The 21261-nt window shown below is 51.6% G+C and overlaps 1 protein-coding gene across 1 annotated transcript; it reads left to right on the top strand.

Moving 5' to 3' along the window:
• Positions 1-749: 749 nt before the first annotated feature.
• Phldb3 (pleckstrin homology like domain family B member 3) lies at positions 750-19206 on the top strand. The gene is made up of 16 exons (XM_021168360.3): positions 750-974; positions 1192-1633; positions 2535-2717; positions 2911-3048; positions 6861-6989; positions 7392-7550; positions 8907-9017; positions 9148-9231; positions 9838-9951; positions 13890-13989; positions 14132-14222; positions 14312-14399; positions 14659-14715; positions 16370-16601; positions 17186-17271; positions 18760-19206. The coding sequence occupies exons 2-16, from the start codon at positions 1400-1402 to the stop codon at positions 18892-18894; spliced, it is 1941 nt and encodes a 646-aa protein (XP_021024019.1). The 5' UTR covers positions 750-974; positions 1192-1399; the 3' UTR covers positions 18895-19206.
• The last annotated feature ends 2055 nt before the right edge of the window (positions 19207-21261 follow it).

The raw sequence follows: 21261 nt of genomic DNA, 5'->3' as shown, positions 1-21261 counted from the left end.
TTGGGTGCCACGTACATACCTGCACTATCTTTCACATACACAAGTAATAATAATAATAATAATAATAATAATAATAATAATAATAGTCATTTAGAATGCTTGTAGATCCTAGATGTATTTGTTTCCTTCAGCCTCGGTCCCCACAACTGTACAATGGAGACGGTCGATCTCTTTTTTCTATGGGCTGTGGTGTGCTATGACACTGAGGTGTGTCAAATGTTTTGCACAACTCCTGATGTCTAACAGTCGGGTTTTGCATACCAGATATTTTCCTGTTTCTGTCCAGAGAGGAAAGGGTCTGGCTGTGACCTTTAACCTCTGCGCCCCACCCCATAGTAAACTGTGTGCGCGTGGGGCACACTCTGTCTCTGGGCAGATCGCTGACTCAGCCCGGGATACCCCCTCCCCTTGTCCGGCTCCCTAAACCGGTCAGGGCCCTTCCAAAGGGCTTATTAGAGGGGAGAGGCCCCCATCTTCATTCCTATCTTCCTTTGAGGATTTCCTAGGCTTCGGCCTTAGGGAGGCTGCTGTATGCAGGAGGCTAAGAAGCCTGGCCCTCCAGGGGCACCGGAATGGGGGCACCGGAGGCTGAGTGGGAGGTCTGGGCGCTGGGCTCTCTCTGGGTGGGGCTGGAGGGGCCGGGATGGCTGGGTGCCTGGGCTGCGGGCGGGGCAGGCTGCTGGCTCCCTCCTCCCAGGAGAGCTGTCGGACCTGTTGTCCCCCCCCTCCACTTCCGGGCTGCTGGGGAGGGGGACGGGGCGGCCTCTCTCTCCTCCCTCCTTCCAGCCACCTGTTTAGCCGCAGGAGCGGCAGTGCCCAGAGCAGAGCCAGAAAGAAGGTTGACGACCTACGAGGACCTCCTCCCGGGAAGGAACGGAGGCGTTGGGGCCCCAGGCATATCCGGAGAGGTAGACAGTGCCAGCCCCGAGTTCTGGATCTTGGGGTGAGGAGCCTCGGACGCTGATTCCTTACAGGTGGGTCGGGACCCAACTGTGGAGCCCCAAGGAGGAGAGCCTTGTTAGTCCCGAGGAGGTAGAGGAGATGGGATCTCTTGGAGGCAATCCGGGAAACTGGGGAGGGCTGCAGACGGGGTTCAGGGATGACACATGGAGCAAAGGGAAGGCTCAGCGTGCGACGCCCCAGCACGGGGAGCGTTAGGACCCCGGACTCAAATTCTCTTCCCACCTCTAGGTGTGTGTGTCATCTTCGGAGCTGACAGCCTTGCCCCAATCGCGAGCGGGTCCCAGGAAATCTACGCCCTCGGAATGTTCAAAGCCAGTCTCTGAACCTTTGGGTTCCGCCCTCTGGGCAAGCTCACGGCGCTCTAGACCACGCCCACAAACATCAGACCACGCCTCTGAAACCGACCACGCCCACACCACAGGAATCCGAAGCGGCCATGGGGACACCCAGCACCCTAGAAGAGGGCTCCTCGTCGCCACAGGTTTCGGAATGCGCCGTCGAGGTCCAGCCTCAAGGGGCCGTGCAGCCTCAGGGGCACCCCGAAGATCCCCAAGAGCACAAGGAGCCCGAGGCCCCAGCGGAGCTTCCAAGCTGCCCGGGAGCTGGGCGGCAGGCCGAGGAAGAGGAAGAAGTGGAAGAAGGTAGCAGCACCGAGAGTTGCCGCGAAGAGGTGAGGGATCATCCCCCCGGGGGGGCTGTCCAGACGGACAGACAGACACCCAAGACGACACAGAAGAACATAAAGAGAGAGAGACTAGACAGAGACCCAGAGTCAAGGAGAGTTACCCATAGACAGGCAGAAACACCCTGTTAGACAAAGTTGGATTTGAAGCCAGAGAGACCCGGGTAGAAACATAGAAACTAGACAGAGACACAGGGAGTGAGACATAGACCTAAAAGAGAGATACAGGGAAGACACACAGACCCAGAAAAAAGAAATGCCGACATAGAAGAGTCTAAGTCAGAGAGAGGGGCGGGGGGTGGGGGGTGGGGGAGAAGAGCGATCCAGGGACTCTGAGAAAGAGATCCCAAGAGGTTGAGACTCAGGGACAGATGATCTCATAGTGTACAAAGACACTTGCTGTCAAATCTGACGACCCGGGTTCGATCCCCAGAACCCTCATTGATGTAAGGCAAGAATCCTCTGATTTCCACTAGCATTCAGGTACAAAAAAGAAAGAAGGAAAGAAAGGAAGGAATGAAGAAAGAAAAAAAAAGAAAGAATAGAGGAAGAAATGGAAGAAGAAAAAAGAAAAGGAGAGAGAAGAAAGGAAAAAGGAAAAGAAGAAAAGGAAAGGAGGGTAGAAATGAGGAAGAAAGAAAAAAGAAAGGAAGGAAGGAAAGGAAAGGAAACAAGCTCTGTAGTTCAGCTTCAGAGCATGGTGGCTTTGTATGATGGGTTCAGAACCTGCCCGCTTCCCCGCTTCACGGTCTTCCATTCGGACCCGAAAGGAAGTGGTTGAACTAGGCAGCTCGTGACCCCCAGAGGCACTACTGGGGGGTGGGACCAGACCTGTTTGGTGACTAGAGGGGGATGAGACTTGTTCTCATCACACCCTCTCTAATTTCAGCCTGAGGCTACGCCTGCCGCGCAGATTCCAGCCACACCTTCCCCATGCCTCCCTTCTGGGGAAGAGCTGCGGGGGGCGGCACGGCGACTGCGAGGACAGCAGCTGGAGGCACTGACTCGCGTGGCTCTGATGGAGCAGCGGGTGAAGGAGTTACAGCGCCAGAAGAAGGAATTGAGGATCGAGGTGAGGATGGGGAGCTCTTGGGAAGTCAACCGGTGAGGGAACCTGCGAGCCAAGACACCGGGTCCATTCTAAGCTGTAGGATCCTTTTTGATAAGCAGGTGCTCAAGGCCCGAGGCCTTTTCCAGATTTCCCATCTCCCAGCCCCTTCCTCCACTGGCTGCTGCACCCAAATTCTCGCTTTGTTTTTTCGCAGATGGAGGTGGAGGTGGCCCTGCTCCGGGGTGAGCTGGCCGGGGAACGAGTGGCCGCTCGCCGGGAGGAGGAGCAGCTGCGGGAGCTGCTGGGCCAGCGGGTGGAGACCCAGCCGAGCAGCCAAGAACAGCGGGAGCAGGTTGGTGTGACCAGCGACTCCATCCTCATGTTCCTTTCTTCTGGGCTTCGTCTTCCGGGTTGGAACACCCTCTGGTCAGACCTAATAGTTGTCCTTGGTCTTCAGAGAGATTGGATTCCTGTTCCTCGTTTTCCTCCTCTTTCCCAGGCTTGATTTGGATGTCTTTCTACTGAGGTCTCTTTCTTGGCTGTCCCTATAATTTTACAGTTTAATGGTGTACTAGGAAACATTTCAAACCCTTAAAAACTGAATACTCAGTTGGGCTGATGTTCTGTGCTCCTCAGCTTTAGTAGCGATTCCTTTACTATCCTTCTTTCATCTCACCCAGTTCTTCCCTGTCTCTATATCCCTGGATACTAAAAATCTAGATCAACCCTGCAAGGCTGAGCCACGCCCCCAGCCCCTCACTGGGGGATTCTAGGCAGGGGCTCTACCACTGAGCCACACCCCAGCCCCTCACTGGGGGATTCTAGACAAAAGCAAGGGGATCTACCTCTGAGCCCCATCCTCACCTTGTTCCAAGTTTTTTGTTTTTGTTTTTTTGACATTCAAATGCTTTAATTCAGATTTGAACTTATGACTATAATCTTACAGAGAATGTGGGAACAGAAAAATGACTTATACATGGTTTACATAATATGGTCTGGGGGAAACCCGTTGGGACCTCAAAAAATGAGAACCATGCTGAAGGTTCTCAAATCTAGACATAACCTGTCAAAAGAAATGTATTTACCAAACGGAATAAGTAGGCAGAAAAGTTTGCCCCAGCTTCTAATGGCTGAGGCCCTAACATAGCCAAAATTTTAGCAGGCTGTATATAGTCAGTAACTATTCAGTAGGTGCCCGAGCAGATTCTCTTCTTTCCTCCATCAACAAAGTACCTGGAATTATCGACCGGCTCTGCAAGAGAAGACATTCATCAGTAAGTTAAACCCTTAAAGTACTCGGACGCACCCCCAGATTGCGTGAAAGACTTGTTCCAAGTTTTAAATGCTCATTGTAGAAGCCATATTACCTGTATATGTTTTAGCAGGTACCACAGAAAAATGAAAACTTTGTGTGTGTGTGTGTTTTATTTGAGACTTGGTTTCCCTAAGTAGCCCTGACTGGCCTTGAACCCACGATTCTCTTGTCTCAAGTCTCTTGAGTGCTGGGGTTACAGGTGTGCACAGGGCTGTCGTAATTGGTCGTCTCAATTGTTTTGTCTCTAATGGGCCTAGTGGGCCTCCCTTACTTGTCTGCTTCCTATTGCTTGTTGAAGAAACTAGGTCTTCTGGGTGATATTTTATGGTTGGTTTGTTTTGTTTTGTGTTGTCCTAGCTGGTGTCTTACTATGTAGCCTTGGCTGGTCTGGAACTTACTATATAGCTAGACTCACACCATTGGACCTGCTTCTGTCTCTTAAGAACTTTGTTGTTGTTGTTTTGTTTTGTTTTCTTGTTTTTGTTTTTGTTTTTTTTGAGGCAGGGTTTCTCTGTGTAGCTCTGGCTTTCTACTCTGTAGACCAGGCTGGCCTTGAACACAGAGAAATCAGTCTAGCTCTGCCTCCCAAGTGCTGGGATTAAAGGCATGTGCCACCACTGCCTGGCATCTTAAGGCCTTTAAAAAAAGATTTACTATATATTTGTTTATTTGGTGTGTGTGTGTGTGTGTGTGTGTGTGTATTTGTAACATTCATGTGAGTGGTCTTTGATCCCTTAAGAAGGAGAATTCAGAACCCCCAAGGCTGGAGTTACAGGTTGTCTGTTGCCGGTCATGGCTGCTAGAAGCAAGCTCAGCTCCTTTGCAAGCGCAGCGGTGCACATTCTTAACCTGCCCAGTGTTTTGGGTTTTGAGATAGTATCTCAGCCCTGGCTGGCCTTGAACTCTGTATGCAGCTGAGGATGACCCTGAACACCTGTTTTGTTTGTTTTTTCTGCTTCCCTTTCCCTGGGATTTCAGGCAGTACTAGGCCCAGCTGAATTATGTATGTGTTATTCTATAGCAAAAGCAGCTGGTGCTGCCTCCCCATCTCAGCCCTCCTTGTCCTCCTTCACCCTGTTCAGGGTCTGTAGCCCAGACTGAGCCTGGACTTGTGTCTGAGGATGACTTTGAACTCCTGGCCCCTTAGCCTTCACCACCCAAGCCCTGGAATTGCAAGCCTGCGTGACAACGCTCGGCAAGGGTCTGACTCTTCAGTTTGTAGCCAGGATGTGGCTGACCTTGTGCCTGTGGGGCCAGTCACTGCCCCTCTGTTTTCTGGGAGCACGTGGTTGCTTGGCTGTAGAGGCGTGGGGAGGCTACAGCGTGCTCTAATGCTTTCCCACTGTGTCTGAGGGATGTCAGCTCTGAGAGTTCAGACCTCAGTGAGTCACTCTGATCTTAAGACTCTCTTATCTAACAATGTTGACATCCCTCCAGGTCACAGCTTAGATAGGTCTGAAAAAGTCATTGTCAGCTGTGTTTCTGTCTGTCTGTCTGTCCAGGAGCTACGTCTCATCACCCTGAGCCCTGATTTCTCTTGAGGTCTAGTTCTGTTTGTCTATGATTCTGGGCTCTAGTCATTTTTTTCACTCAGACCCAGAAATCTGAGCCCTGAGCCGTACCTGCCTCATACCTAGGGCTCCAGTCCCCAGTTTTCCTCCCTCTACTCTGGGATCCTGGCCCCAGCCCTTCTCCCTCAGACCCATGGGCCCAGGACCAGCCTGTCCTCCCTGAGACCTCGGGTCCAGCTGTTTTCCCTCAGTCTATGTTGCCCCTTACCTACCATCCTGGAAACCCCTCTTCTCCACAGTGTGATCTTGGTGTCCCTCCCAGCACCAGACTATAATCCTGTCCCTGGCCCTGCATGCTCCTCCCCCTCCCCTTTGAGACCAACACTCAAACACCATGCTCCCTCCCTGTCTTCTCTCCTTATTTCTTTTCCAGTCACACTTCCCAGGCTTGGCTTAGTCTTGCACCTTTATTGCTGAAAGTCCTGAACATGGAGATCTGTTCGTATTTCCATAACTTCACGTTTAACCCCAGTGTTAGCATTTGACCAAACCAAATATGAACTATACATACGACATGTCATCCCTGACTGTTGCATGAGATACACCTGGTCTGGGGGCGTGGCTCAGTGGTAGAGCCCCTGCCTAGAATCCCCCAGTGAGAGGCTGGGGATGTGGCTCAGTGGTAGAGCCCCTGCCTAGAATCCCCCAGGGAGGGGCTGGGGTGCGGCTTGCAGTGCAGTATGGGTATATCATACATGCGATTCAGTCCACTATGCTGCAAAAAGCCTAAATGAATCAACAATAATAATAAAGAGCAGGGACGAAATGGAGTCCATGCTGCAGGTTCCCATGTGGCCGGTCTCAGTGCCTCACAGTGCCCAGGTGAAACAGCTTTGTGCTCTGCTGGAGGGCAGGGCCTGAAGCTGGCCTACCTTAGCTCTCCATTTTCACACAGCATGACTGTGTTTTTACACTTCTGCCTTCATTTGTCCCTCCTGTTGTCCCTCTCTCCTCTCAACCCCCTTCCTTCTTCTATTCGCTTCCTCCCTCCCTTCTTACCTCCCACCCTTACTTCCTTTGTAAGGTCTGGCTCTATGACCCAGGCTAGCTTTGAACTTGCCATTCTCCTGTCTCCACCTGTCAAGTGCTGGGTTTATAGGCATATGCCACCTTCTCTGGCTGTCTCTGGTTTCTTGCACTGTGTCCTTGGTAACTCCTCTGGGGCAGGGCCATAAAGCATATCTGGGGGTCCTGCGTGAGGAGCAGACACCCCAGCAGGGCCTGGGTCCTGGTTGGAATGCTTCCTTGCCTGAGTCCACAGCCTGCTTGTTTTCTCAGGAACAGCGGCAGCTGAGCCAGGAGCGGGATCATGTGGAGAGTCTCCGCCAGAGACTTAGGGAGGCACAAGGACAGCTTGATTCACAGCCAGAGGACCAGAGAGAGCGGCTTTCACAAGGGGTACAAGAGGTAAGGGCTCTTCGGACCTGCTTAGAGATGGATTCCATGTCTGCCTTCCAGTAGGACCCAAAAGTCTTGGCCCAGATCTCTTCCCTCAAACCTAAGAGTCTAGCCCCCCCCCCAAAAGAGTCTAGGCCCCAGCCCTTCTCCCTTAGATGTGAGGTTCTAGGTTCTAGCCCTCCTCCCTCAGATGTGGGGTTCTAGGCCATAGTCCTCCTCCCTCAGATGTGGGGATCTGGGCCCCATCCCTCCTCCCTTGGGTCCATGAGTCCAGGCCTCAGCCCTTCTTCTGACCCAGAGGCCCTGACCTGTCTTCTCCCTTAGATCTAGGGGCCTGGCTAAAGCCCACCAGCTCACTCCTTCCTCAGGGTTAGGGATCCAGTCTCCAGTCCCTTGTGTCCCCACCCTCAGATCAGAGAGCAGCTGGATGCAGCCCAACGCACCTATGAGGATTTGGAGTTCCAGCAGCTGGAGCGGGAGAGCCGCGTGGAGGAGGAACGGGAAAGCCCCGCTGTCCCAGCTCCAGACTCCAAGGTCCGGGAACTTCAGGCCAGTGTGGCCCAGCACAGGGTGAGTTCTCCAGACCAGTCTGCCTCTCCCCCATTGCCGTGATGGTTCTGAGACAATCACCGTGTCAGACGTGGTGATAGCCATCTGTGAGCCACCAACTCCTTCCGGTGGGATCTGAGGTGCATCCTATTGCTTTCTCTTACGCTGTAACTGAGGATGGTGAGGGCCAAGGTGCTCACATCATCTTCCCCACTTCGTTCATAAAGGGAAGTGCTGGGATTTTTTTTTTTTTTTTTACTTTTCAATTTATTTATTTATTTATTTATACATGTGTCAGAGCGTGCATGCATGCCACTGTATTCATAGAAGTCAGAGAGCGGGAGCCCATTCTTCCACTTTATTCCCTGGGATTGAACTCATGTCGTGAGGTGTGGCAGCAAGCCCCTTTACCTTCTGAGCCCCAGCCACCCAATCATTCTGTCAGTTTTCTGTTCAGAGTTTGGCCTTGTCCTGTGGGGGCAAGCTTAGCTATACGGCTCAGCTTCCCATTTGTGGTTAAACAGTTCTGACTGGGGTCTCCCTCCCACACCTCTTCCGGCAGATAGTCGTCCTTTCTCTTTTCCTTCCGTTGGTTTCTGTCTGCGTGGGGCCCAGGCTGCCTAGAACCAGCTGTGTAGCTGAGGATGACTCTAAACTTGTAATCCTCCTGCCTCAGCCTTCCGAGTGCTGGGACTGCAGATGTGCTCCACCACACCCAGTTTTTGCTGAGGGTGGAACCCAAGACTTCAAGCCTCCCAGGCAAGCACTCTGTCAACTATGCCACATACCCAGACCCTTTGGATTTTGAGATAGGGACTCTGTAGCCAAGGCTGGCCTAGGACTCACTATGAAGCCCAGGCTGGCCTCATATCAGAGACAATTCTGCCTCTGGCTCTTGGGTGTTATAATCACTTATGGCTCCCCTTTCTCTGTTCTTTAAGTTAGGATGATGATGATTACGGTTGGTTTTTTTTTGGGGGGGGGGTTCGAGACAAGGTTTCTCTGTGTAGCCCTGGCTGTCCTGGAACTCACTCTGTAGACCAGGCTGGCCTGGAACTCAGACATCTGCCTGCCTCTGCCTCCTGAGTGCTGGGATTAAAGGTGTGCACCACCGTTGAGGCCTGCAAGACACTCTTAACTTCGGCGCCCCTCTTTCTGATCTTGATGAGTTTCTGGGTCTCCCTTGGCATTTGTCACCAACCCTAGATGTCTTCTGGGCCCTGGCCTCCAAAAAAAAGAACTCCCAGGGGGCTTAGTGACAGCTCTCCTCCCCAGTGCCTGAGGTATCCAGGTGGGGGTGGGGATACGGGGCACCACGGAGAGTAGTCTCGAGTCCCGGGCAGACAAGTGAATGACCAGAATGGGGGTCCCCTGCAGCGCCGCATCCAGGTCTTGGAGGAGCAGCTCAGGTCTCTGGGGGAGCAGATGGCTGCCGAGAGCTGGGGGCTGAGCAGGAAGAAGGAGGAAGCTGTTCAGGCTCTTACACAGGTGCGTTTTTCCCGAGACCTGCCCCACCTCCTTGCCTCCCAGCTCCAGGTGCCCAGATAGTCCCCAATGTCAGATGTTCTATGGGTGTGGCCCTTCTGCCTGTGTTCGCCAAGACCCCTCCTTCTCCTAGGAACGGAGCCGGCTGTTCGAGCTCAATTGCCTGCAGGGAACATGTGGTGGGGACTTCTCTGAGCCCGACCAAGCACTCACCAAGGTAGGGGATTTCCTGTCCCTTCTGGTCCTCCTCCTTCAGACCGGGCACCTGGGTCCCAGCCCCTCACACCTTCAGGAATCAGGAATGTGAGCTTCTGGCCCCTCCTCCCTCAGACTTGAGTCTAGGCCAGCTCTCCCTTAGACCTCAGAACAAGGATGGCTCGGGCTGGGAGACTGAGCAGTGAGGACTGTTTTCTGGCTCTCTTGTGATTAGACCTTCCCTTTTCCATCTAAGAAGTGGACTGGTGCTGGCAGTCTGGTGCTAGAGCGTCTGTAAACTGTCAGTGCTGTGTGTGTGTGTCCTGAAACCAAGCCCCTACTGTGCGGGCATGTGTGATCTGTCTGCATGTATGTATGTGTATCACATGCATGCCCAGTACCCAAAGAGGCCAGAAGAGGGCACTGGATCCCCTGGGCCTGGAGTTAAAGATGGTTGTGAGCCTCCATATGGGTTGCTGAGAATCAAATCTGGGTCCTCTGGAAGAGCTGCCAGTGCTTTTAACCACTCAGCCACCATCTAGCCACCTCTCTAGTCTCCCCTAACTCCACCCCACCCCCTGCCCCAACCCTAGCCCTGACTTTCCCATAACCGTTGCTCTCTTTCTAGCTGCTGTTCACACAGAAGACCGACCGCCAGCTGCTGGTGCTGCAGGACCCCACTGCGCATGCTGCTGCCAGCTCCACCTCTTCTTGCCTCTTCTCGGTGCGCAGCTCCCTGCAGGTACTGCCCCTCTCTGTTTGCGCATGTGCACACTGGGGAGGGAGGGGCTGGCAGGAGAGGTCCATCAGGCGCCTTCACTGCTACTCTCTGCCTAGGGATGAGGGGATGGAAGGATGATTGGGAAAAGTTGCTCACAAGATATTAGATTAGATGACTTGAATTTATTCTTATTATAAATCCTTTTTTTCATAACACCACGTCTCCCATGCAAGATGGGGTCCTGTAACCGAAGAGTGAAATTTAAGAGTGACCAACAGGCTACTTTAATGAGGTCTTCTCTCTCTACCCCTCCTGATCCAGCATTCTGCCTCAGTTTCTTATATATATCAAATACACATACATACACATGCGTGTCTGGTGGCCTCAGAGTCCAAAAGAGGGCATCAAATCTCCTAGAAATGAAGTTGCAGAGGGTTGTGAGCCCCCATGTGGGTGCTGGGGATCAAACCTCAAAGCCAGGACCTCTGGAAGAGCAACCAGTGCTCTTAACCACTGAGCTATCTCTCCAACCCTGCCGATTACTTTAAACAATGTTTGTTGGCAATTTGTTTTCCCTTTTGATAATGGTGTACATGTTCACTAGACTATTCTTATTTGGCAGAATTGGGTTTCCTTGGTGTGTGTTCTTATTTTTAAAATTTATTTATTTTATGTATATGAGTACACTGTAGCTGTACAGATGGTTGTGAGCCTTCATGTGGTTGTTGGGAATTCAATTTAGGACCTCTGCTCTCTCTGGTCGGCTCTGCTCATTCCGGTCAACCCTGTGTGTGTGTGTGTGTGTGTGTGTGTGTGTGTGTGTGTGTGTGTGTGTGTGCGCGCGTGCGCGCGTGCTTATTCTAAAGCCTGGACTGTGGCGTCTAGACAGGGTCCATCTGAAGTGCTGCTGGAGCCATAGCCCCTGTTCTGTGGCTGCCTCTTCACTTTGCTGTTCTTGCCTGCTGTATGAAGGCTTTTTAGTTCTACAAAACCCTGTTTCTCAGTCCTCAGAATTATTCCCGGTACTGTTTGAACTCTTTTCAAAAAGTTCTTGTTTATGCCTGTATCTTGAGTATTTTCCCATAACAGTCAAAGTGGCTAAGGTTTTATTTTAGACTAGTTTATCTTATTTTATGTGTATGAGTGTTCTGCCTGTGTTTATGTGTGTGCTATACATACATGCAGTACCTGTGATAGCCAGAAGAGGGAGTCATATCCCCTGGAACTGGAATGGTAGATGGCTGTGAGCCACTGTGTGGGTGCTGAGAATTGAACCTGGGTCCTCTGGAAGAGCAGCCAGTGCTCTTAACTGCTGAGCCATCTCTCCAGCTCTTTATTTGTGAGGGTCTCACTCTGTAGCCCAGGCTTCTGTCCTGTTTGCACATCCTCCCATATATTGGAAAACATCTTTCATGTGTGTTTAGTGGTGCATGCTTGTAATCCCAACACTCAGGAGGCAAAGGAAGGAGGGAGACCCAGGCCAGCCTTGGCTACATAGAGAGATGCTGTCTCATAATAATAAAACTAAAGCCAGGGGGCTGGTGAGATGACTCAGTGGGTAAGAGCACCGGACTGCTCTTCCAAAGGTCCAGAGTTCAAATCCCAGCAACCACATGGTGGCTCACAACCATCCGTAACGAGATCTGGCGCCTCTTCTGGAGTGTCTGAAGACAGCTACAGTGTACTTACATATAATAAATAAAAATCTTAAAAAAAAAAAAAAGAATACAGGAGTTACTAAAGATTAAACTAATAAAAACAAACAAACAAACAAACAAACAAAAAACTAAAGCCAGGGAGATAACAGGCTCCTGTAACTCCAGCACTTAGGAAGTGGAGGAAGGATTGTGAATTTGAGGCTAGCCTAAGCTACAGCAAAATTTAGGGCCAGCCTAGGCTACACAACAAGATCCTATCTCTGAATGGATACATAAATAAATAAATAAAAACTAAAATTAAAAAAGCAAATAATCTCTAGATAGCTCTTTTTTTAAAAGGAATTCAGCATATTGTATTTATTTTTTTAAAGATTTATTTTTTATGCATATGAAAGCTCCATCTGCATGTATACCTGCAGGCCAGAAGAGGGCATCAGATCCCATTATGGATGGTTGTGAGCCATCATGTGGTTGCTGGGAATTGACTCAGGATCATTGGAAGAGCAGCCAGTGCTTTTAACCGTTGCTCCATCTCTCCAGCCCTCTAGATGACTCCTAGTCTCCAGTGGGAGGTCATGTTTTGCCAGTAGCCAGCATGCTGTCTTGTTTTGGCAGTTTCTGTCCACTGTGTATTGGGTCTGGGGATACAGAGCCATGGCCAGCTGTATGAAATTGAGTAGATAATAAACTTTTTAAAAATATTGGTCACTTAAAGATTTTTTTTTTTATGCAGGCTCTCATATAGCCCAGGTTAGCCGCAACCATACTGAAATGCTCCTGAGTGCTAGGATCAGAGTCGTGTAGCACCATGCTCAATTATATGTGATGCTGGGGGGTCAAACCCAGGCCTTTGTTGGGCCAGCACTCTACTGAGAAACATCCCCAGTCCTTTAAACTTTTTTATTTTCTCTGATTCTGGGAGTTAAAGTTAGGGCCTCGGTGCCCTGAGATGGGACAGTTAGCTGGTGGCTTTCCTAGGCAGTGCTCCGTGACCTCTGGCATCCACATGTACATGGGTCTCTATGTACGCTGAGTCTGCAGTGAGCCGAAGCACAGCATTATGGTAGAAGGGCCTGACAGAGCAGGGGCTGTTCACTAGTGCCAACCGGGGAGCAGAGAGCACAAGTGTGTGTGTGTGTGTGTGTGTGTGTGTGTGTGTGTGTGTGTGTGTGTGTGTAAGAGAGACAGAGACAGAGAGAAACCGGCTCAGAAGATGCCCCAAGAAACCTACAGAGAGACCCCATCTCTTGTTGGTGTGTGTGTCCCTGTTTATGTATGCCCTCGCCCATGTGGATGCCAGAGTTAACTCTGCTCCAGCTCCTGGGGAGCTTGGTTGGTTTTAAAGGTTTATTTCTAGCCAGGTGCGGTGATACCACCACACCTTTTATCCCAGGACTCCAGAGACAAGCAGGTGGATGTCTGTGAGTTTGAGGCTATCCTGATCTACTTGGAGAGTTTTGGGCCTCTGGAACTGCTGTATGCGTTCTTAGCCATCACTCAGTGCCCCTGACCCCTAAGTGTGTGTGTGTGTGTGTGTCTGTGCCTGGGTGAATATGTGCACATGAGTGCAATACCCACAGAGACCAGAAGAGGGCTTTGATCCCCTGAAAGTGGAGTTACTGGTGGTTGTGAGCTGCCAGACATGAATGCTCGGAACTAAACTTGGGTTGTTTGCATGAACAGTCAGTGCTCTTAACTTCTGACCCATCTCTCCAGCTGCCTCCCCCAACCCCGTTTTTTTGAGGCGGGGTCTCTCACTGGGTTCTGAGGTTTACAGGTCAGGCTAGGCCAGTAACATCCAGGTATCCATCTGTTTCTGCCTCCCCAGAGGCCACCACACCCGATTTTCTTTCTCACATTTATTTGTTGACTGGGGAGCCGAGTGGCGGGTGGAATGCATAATTAGGCATACCCTGAACATCACCGAACAGCCAGTGGGAATCATCAGTCTTCCTGTTCCGCTGCACAGGGCTTGAACTCAGGCATTAGACGTGGCAGCCTGGGCTTGAGCCATCTTGCTGGACATTGACTCTTCCTGCATGTGTGGATGTCTGGTTCTCATGCTAACATGCCAACTCTTTCTGAGCCATGTCGCCAGCGTTCGTTCGTCTTGTAGTTTGCACCGCCTCCAAGTGATGTCAACAGATCAGGAATGCACTAACGGGTTAACTGACTTATAGAGCTGGAGCCTTTCCACCCACTCACCCCAGAGCATACAGCTGTCAGGGAGGCCATTATCCTAAGGACCTCTGGGGCAGCCTACCTTACAAACACAACCTTTGTTTGTGTGTGTGTTTTCAGGGGTCTATTGGTCTCCAGAGGACAGGAAGCCTGCCCCGGAGGAGGGGAGACAGGGCCAGCCAGAGGGGATCCTCCCGGCCTTTGTCCCTCCACTGTACAGGTAAGGACACTTCTGTTCCCCGCCTGCCCCCGCCCTCAGCCATCCTAGGCAGAGGATGGAAAAATTGCTTGGGTGTTGGCTGGAGAAACAGAGGGGCAAGGCAGGAAACACCTGGCCCCACATCCCGTGCCCTCTTCCTCAGGACCTCTGGAGGCCTCAGCTCTTTCACAAGCTGTGGGGACCCCTGGGAGACACCCTCTCTATCAGCTGCTCAACTGTGGCCCTGGGAATAGGTGAGGCATGAGGGGAGGGGGGAGAGGGATGGGGGAGGGGGAGGGGGAGGCCAGCCGAGGTGACCATTCTCTCTGCTTTGTCCGCTTAGACACTCGGTGCTTCGTTCAGACATCGCACACATGGAACGACTCCTGCAGCTGGCTGTGGCCGAGAGGGAACGTCTGCTCAAGGACAGGGTGAGACTGCAGGCCCTGCTCCTTAGAAAGGGGGCATTTGACGCCACTCCTTTACATGCACAGACTCAGCCCTCCTCCCTCAGACCCAGGGCTCCAGACCCCAGCCTCCTCCCTCAGACCCAGGGCTCCAGACTCAGCCCTCCTCCCTCAGACCCCTGTATTATCTTATTCAGACATTCAGAACAAGGCCCCCCTTATTCAGACATTTCTCTGTCTTACGGGTTGGGGTCCTGCTTGATTCTCCCTCATGAATCCACAGGAAGGGATGAGAAGAAGCCGAGAAAGTTCCACAGGCCCTGCTGTTCCTGCCATCATGGTTAGTCCCCTCTGTCCCTTCTGGGTGCTTTTGCCTCTTGGCTTTTGCCTTTTATTATATGCCACCATCTCCTGTCCTCCAACCAAAACGGTCCTGCTCCACCCTTAAAGAGAAGTCCAGGGGTTCCGTTCCTACTCAGGTTTCACTCCCGAGTGCATGGTCTTTGCTGAGGTAACTGACTCCATCTTTTTTTTTTTTTTTTTTTAAGATTTCTTTATTTTATTTATGAGTTCACTGTAGGTGTCTTCAGACACACCTGAAGAGGGCATCTGATCCCATTACAGATGGTTGTGAGCCCCATGTGGTTGCTGGGAATTGAACTCAAGACCTCTGGAAGAGCAGTCAGTGCTCTTAACTGCTGCGCTATCTCTCCAGCTCCATCCTTTTTTTTTTTTTTTCTTTTAATTTTATTTACTGAAGTTGTGAGTAGTCAGGCAGGTGAGCAGGCGCCTCAGTGCACATGTGGAGGTCAGAGGACTTGTGGAAGTCACTTCTCAACTTCTGCTATGTGGGTCCCAGGGATCGAACTCACACCATCAGGTTTGGTGGCAAGCGCCTTTCCCCAGCTGCGTCGTCTCCCCATCCCCGTGTTCTTGTATTCCGTATGTTTGGATTGCTTTGCAGCCTGTGTGTTAATCACAAGCTGCACCCTGAGCTACGATCCCAAATCTTTCTCCTCCTGTCTTTTTCTTCCTGTCCGTATGCCAGTAACTATTTCAGCTGTTATTATAGACGAAGAGTAAACATTTGTGGCAGTTTAAAAAAAATTAATTATAGAAAGACTCAAGAAATGTGGCACGAAGGCCCAAGTTCTATCCCCGGAACGACATAAACTGTTGTGGTGATTTATGCGTGTAATCCCAGCACTTGGGAGGTAGAGGCAGGAAGGTCAGAAATTCAAAGATTGTCTTCCACTACAGGGCCAGCATGGGCTACGAGAGACCCCTGCCCCTCCTGCCTCAGAGAGCCAGGGAGCAGGAAGGGCGTTGTACCCTTCAGGGTTGTTCTGCACAAACTTGTCCTCATTAAAAATGCAGCACCAGGAACATCACTTATTAAGCAGCCCCTGTGGAGTACATTGTGTGTCCCTGCCGTGCTCCTATGCACAGACAAGCATGTCTCCGAGATTCGAGCCGCCACGATCAAGGGCTGACTGGTGGGGAGGGTGCAGAGCTACCCCACGTTCACTGTAGGGAACTGGGGCTCTCTCGGGTGGACACAGTCCATGAAAGTGGCTCACTTAGGAGGGTAAGGTTCACTGTCCCAGGCCTGCCTCACAAACTCTGTGACTGATGGGACTCTTGTGTCAAGTGGAGACTCTGTCTTTGGTTTTGGTTCGGCTTTTGACATGCTTTCTGTAGCCCAGGCTGGCTTTGAACTCACTATGGAGCTGAGGGTGACCTTGAACTTCTGCTCCTCCTGCCTCTACTTTCCTCGTGCTGAGATGACAGGCACACACATTCTCTGTTACCCTGCTTTTAATCAGCGGCTATAGCCCTCGAAATCATGACAGTCCTGCCTCAGCCTCCCCCGTGAGCCACACACGCCTGGCTTCACGATGGTGGGTGTTAGTATCTTTGCAAAGGCTGCATGGAGCTCATTGTCTAGGCTGCAATCCCTCCCTGCTCAATGACCCCTTCTCTGTGCTCTGCAGGCCCCGCCCCCGCCCCCACCACCACCCCCACCAAGCCCTCCAGGTCCCCAGGTCCTGGACCTCCCACAGCACCTGGAACGCTGGGGCCACAATCCGGAAAGCTGCCCCCACTTGCGGGTGACCGGGGGCTGCTGTCGTGGGCCCCTGGTGAAGATGGGCGGCCGCATTAAAACTTGGAGGAAACGCTGGTTTTGCTTTGACCGGCAGGCGCGCCGTTTGGCTTACTATGCCGGTAAGCTGGGAGGCCAGGAGTTGGAAAATCAAGACACACACACACACACACACACACACACACACACACACACACGCACGCACGCACCCCCCCCCCTGCCCACCACTTCCCGGCTGCCACTAGGACCAGGGGTTAGGCTCCCAACCCCTTCCATACACCCTAGAGTCTAGGTTAAAGCCATTCTGTCCCATAACAACTCCCAAACCCCTTCTCCCTAAGCCACCCAGAATCCCCCCAGCTTCCACTCACTAACACAGAGGAGTTTGGCTCCGTTCTGGCTCCAGATGGGAGCCTAGACCCATGCTCTAGTGACCCAGTGACCCACCCACTCGAACACCCAGAGCCCAGAATATCCTTTCTTTCCAGGGGGCCTCAGGTGCTCTAGGACTTCCTTCCCTGGACCCATCTCCAGGCTTATGTAGTCTCTAGACCTGTCTCACATCTAGCATAGACGTCCACCTCCCTCCAGCCTTGAGGTTATCACACTGTCATAACCTATACTAGTGCCCAATGACTGCAGTACACACACACACACACACACACAGTCTCTAACTAGATCTGTTTCCTCTCTTTCTTCCCACCAGACAAGGAAGAGACAAAGCTCAAAGGCGTCATCTATTTCCAGGCCATCGAGGAAGTGTACTATGACCACTTACGCTGTGCCTTCAAGGTGACCCCCCTACACAGGGCCACGATGCCCTCCTCCTGAGGGCCCATGGCCAAGCCTCAGTCAGCCTTAGCCTATCTCTAGGTCACCCAGGGGAAAGCCACTCTGGCTATACTCACGGTTCAGCACCGGACCATAACTAAAGCTCAGAGCCTGGGGGTGCACTGTACACTCAGTCGGTAGAGAGCTTGTCAAGCATGCACTAAGCCCTGAGTTCGAGCGCCAGCATCGTGTGCACTGGGCACAGTGACACACAGCTGTAACCTCAGCACCAGGAAGGCAGAGGTGGGTGGATCTCTGAGTGTGAAGCCAACCTGGAAAACATAGTGAGTTCCAGAATGGTCAGGGTTCCATGGAGACCCTGGAGGGGGGTGGGGTGGGGTGGGGTGGGGTGGGGTGGGGTGGCATCAGATTCTGGTTTAGCATATGCTTGTAAGTCTAGCACTCAGGAGGCAAGGGCAGGAGTGTCTCAAGCTGGAGGCCCGGGTTATAAGGGAGACAAAACATAAGGGCTGAAAGAAATGTTGGCGGCTGATACTTAGGATCCTCTTTGGAAAGAAGCCAACCATGGTTGGTTGGTTTTCTTTTCCTTTTTCCGTTTCTATTTATTTATTTATTTATTTATTTATTTATTTATTTATTTATTTATTTTTGGTTCGGGGTTTCTCTGTGTGGCCCTGGCTGTACTGGAACTAGCTCTGTAGCCCTGGCTGGCCTCGAACTCACAGAGCTCTACCTGCCTCTGCCTCCCGAGTGCTAGGACTAAAGGTGTGTGCCATCACCGTCCAGCTGTTTTAAAATACATCTTACAGATTTACTTTATCTCATGTGCATGGATGTTATGCCTGCATATATATGTATGCCTGCCCACAGAGGTCAGAGCAGGTCATCGGGTCCTTAGGAAGTGGCATTACAGATGATCGTGAGCACCCACCACATGGGTACTGGGAACTTAGTCTTCGCCAAGAGCAGCCAGTGCTCTCAGCTGCTGATCCATCTCCAGTGCCCAGCTGTGGGGCTTTAAAGGCCACATCGGAATCCCATTTTTAAAAATCTCAAGTCTTAGTTTTTTTCTTACAAAACAACAACTATAACAACAACAAATGGTCACATTTCAGCCCCTTTCCTTGGGACTAAAACCATAATCGATATATGAAGGGGTTTACCCATTTGGTGGTCAGTAAATGTGCTCCAGCTAGGAATGGTGTAATCTCAGCCCTCAGGAGGCTGAGCAGCAAGTCTGAGGCTAGCCTGAGCTACGAAGTCAAACTCACTTTCAAAAAAAGAGGCGGGGTAAAAATTAAAAATCCAGGTATGGTGGCACACACCATTATCCCCACACTGAGGTGCCAGAGACAGATAGATATCTGAGTTCGAAGCCAGCCAGGCCAGTCATTGAAACCTTGCCTCAAAAAAAGAAAAGGGAGCAGGCATTCTAGCCCAGTTTAGGAAGACATTGATCCAGCCACCCTTCCTCCTTGCTTATTCCAGAGCCCCAGCCCCCGCCTGACTTTCTGCGTCAAGACCTACGAACGCCTTTTCTATATGGTGGCCCCCAGCCCGGAAGCCATGCGGATTTGGATGGATGTCATCGTGACAGCTGCGGACGAAAACCACGCCCCCTGACCCCCCAGCGGCCCCGCCCTCTGAGAAAGGAGGTCCCGCGAGCTGCGCCCCTAGACGCACCTTCCGGCCTTTGAGGCCCCGCCCACGTCAGGAAGCTCTCAGCCCCGCCCCTTTGGCCTTCTCCTGGGATTTCTGCAGCCGCTCCTGCTCAGCTGGCCTGAGCCGGGGAGGTCTGGGCTGCCTCTGTCTTCCAGCGGCTGCATCGCCTGGCCCTGGAGGCCCCGCTTGGGGGCAGGAGGAAGAGCACAGGGGTGGAAGGAACTATTTATTGGTGCTCCTCTGATACCGAATTAAACATGGTGAAAAAACAGAGTTGCTGGTGTGGATTCCAGCGCTGAAGTCCTGGGGCCCTGGGCAGGAACGATGAGACTTTCAACCCCTAAGGTCATGCATGGATGGGAGGAGAGATGGGCAGACACGTGGCCTTAATCTTCTGTGATTTGGGGGTTTTTAGTATGTAGGTCTATCTGCCTCTATGCTTTTTTTTTTTTTTTTTTTTTGATCAGCCCGGCTTCGAGCCCGCTCTAGAAACTTATGTACATCCTCCTTCCTGAATTTTCCTTAGGGTTCCCCCTCTGCCCTCTTCCCTTTGTAAGGTTTAAGTTCAGTGGCCCCACCTGAAAGCCCCCCCCATCCCGATTCTCAGATGATCCAGGCACTTTTGAGCCCTCCCGTCGTGCCCTGTGGTTCCCAGTGACACCTGTCATTCCGGGATAGAAGGGAGAGGGACCTTTGCCACCTCTGGGTCATTGCTCATTCAATTTGTTTAGGTACTTAGCCCATCTCCGGTTCCTAACTTACATGAGGCACGTTCCCTCTTCCAGGAAGCCTTCCCTGATTGTCTTGGTTGAGTCATAAATTCAGTTTGCCCATCCTTATTGCAGTCTGACTGTTCTCTCCTGGCCTCGACTGCCCTGGGTTATTCCTGGCAGCAGATCTCCTAGGCTGTCTCATCACTAGTGTGCCCTTGAATACTAGTGTGGTATTGAACTGCGTTTAATGCTTCAATCAGTTCGTGAGAAAGTGATTCTGAGGCTGATGGACAGCTGCAAGCAAGGCCATCAGAAAACTCTTGGGCTGTTGTCTCTCTTCATCTTTTAGGTATCATCTGGGGTGTCCCCTCAGCTGGTCCCCAGGCAGAATCAGATACCGGTGAAGCAGACAGTTTTAAGAAGTCAGGTGGTCAAAGTAGCTCATGAGTCTAGTTCAGAAGAGAGCCGTTCTTAATTTAGATTTAAATTGTGTTTTGTAAGTCAAATGTGGGGAAACAATGGAGTGAGCCAGCCTGGCCTCTGAGGACTAGAAACCCATCCCAGACAAGGCCCCAGGCACATCAGGCTTGCGTCATGGCTGCCTCCGATGAGGCCTCTGGATCCTATGCAAGTGAGGAGAATCCCACAATCCCACAGTGAGGAGCTGGGGGGAAGTTCACTACAGGAACCTGGCCTAGCAGGCACTGGGCTCTGAGTTCCATCTCTAATACAGCAAAAGTGAAGATTGCTAGAAAACAAACACATAAATAGCATGCAAATAAACAAACAAACAAATATGTAAATCAACCTAACAGCCTCCAGCTCCCTGGGTCCCAGCTGGGCCCAGGTCAGGAACCCAAATCCAGGCAGGCCCGAGCAGGAGCAGACTCTCCACCCTGGGTCCCACTCCCGCCCAAGATGCTTGCTCTTCTGGTCTGACCGGTCGGGGTTCCTCCCCTGAAACTCTCCCACGCTCCTGGGACCTGTGGGGCCTCCTGAGCCTAAAACAGACAGTATCATCATCGGCTACTCTCTAAGACTTCTATCTCAAATAGGTTTGCAGACCTATTTGACAAAAGGAGTCCTCCAGAGAGGGAGAGAAAGTTACCTGGAGTCGCAGAGTAAGATTAAAATTTCAGTCTTTCCAGTTCCAGACTCCATCCCTTGCTCACTGTACCACCCTTCCCCTTTACAATGAAAAGGACACTTTGAGCCAGGCTTGGTGGTGCACATCTTTAATCCCAGCATTCGGAAGGCAGAGCCAGGCAGATCTGTGTGTTCAAGGCCAGCTTGGTCTACACAGTGAGTTCCAGGGCCAGCAGGGCTGTATGTATAGTAGGACCCTGTGTAAGAAAAAAATCCTTTTAAAAGATACCTTGGAGCCTCAGAGAGGGAAGAACATTTATTGAGGGTCACACAGCAAAGATGTAGGGCTGGGATCCTGAGGTGGAGGCAGTGCAGCTGGAGCCAAGTTTGAATGACATCACAAGAATCGCTCACTTTCTCCCTCTGAGTCTTCCCTGGATGACAGGTGACCCCACCTAGGTGACTGAGGTGCTTGTCACTGTTGGGAACAGGGGTGCTGGGCAGGGGCTGGGCAGCAAAGGTCTCTCTG

The sequence above is a fragment of the Mus caroli genome, unplaced genomic scaffold (genome assembly GCF_978045245.1).
Source record: "Mus caroli unplaced genomic scaffold, Mus_caroli_1 scaffold_8, whole genome shotgun sequence".
NCBI classification, from domain to species: Eukaryota; Metazoa; Chordata; class Mammalia; order Rodentia; family Muridae; genus Mus; species Mus caroli.
This window is presented reverse-complemented; position numbering and strand designations above follow the sequence as displayed.

Bases quoted from the DNA above. Each gene is read 5' to 3' on its own strand.
- Phldb3 (XM_021168360.3), top strand. From the start codon at position 1,400: ATGGGGACACCCAGCACCCTAGAAGAGGGCTCCTCGTCGCCACAGGTT. The intron at 9,018-9,147 runs GTGCGTTTTTCC...TCCTTCTCCTAG, and splicing joins CTGTTCAGGCTCTTACACAG to GAACGGAGCCGGCTGTTCGA. The intron at 17,272-18,759 runs GTGACCCCCCTA...TGCTTATTCCAG, and splicing joins ACTTACGCTGTGCCTTCAAG to AGCCCCAGCCCCCGCCTGAC.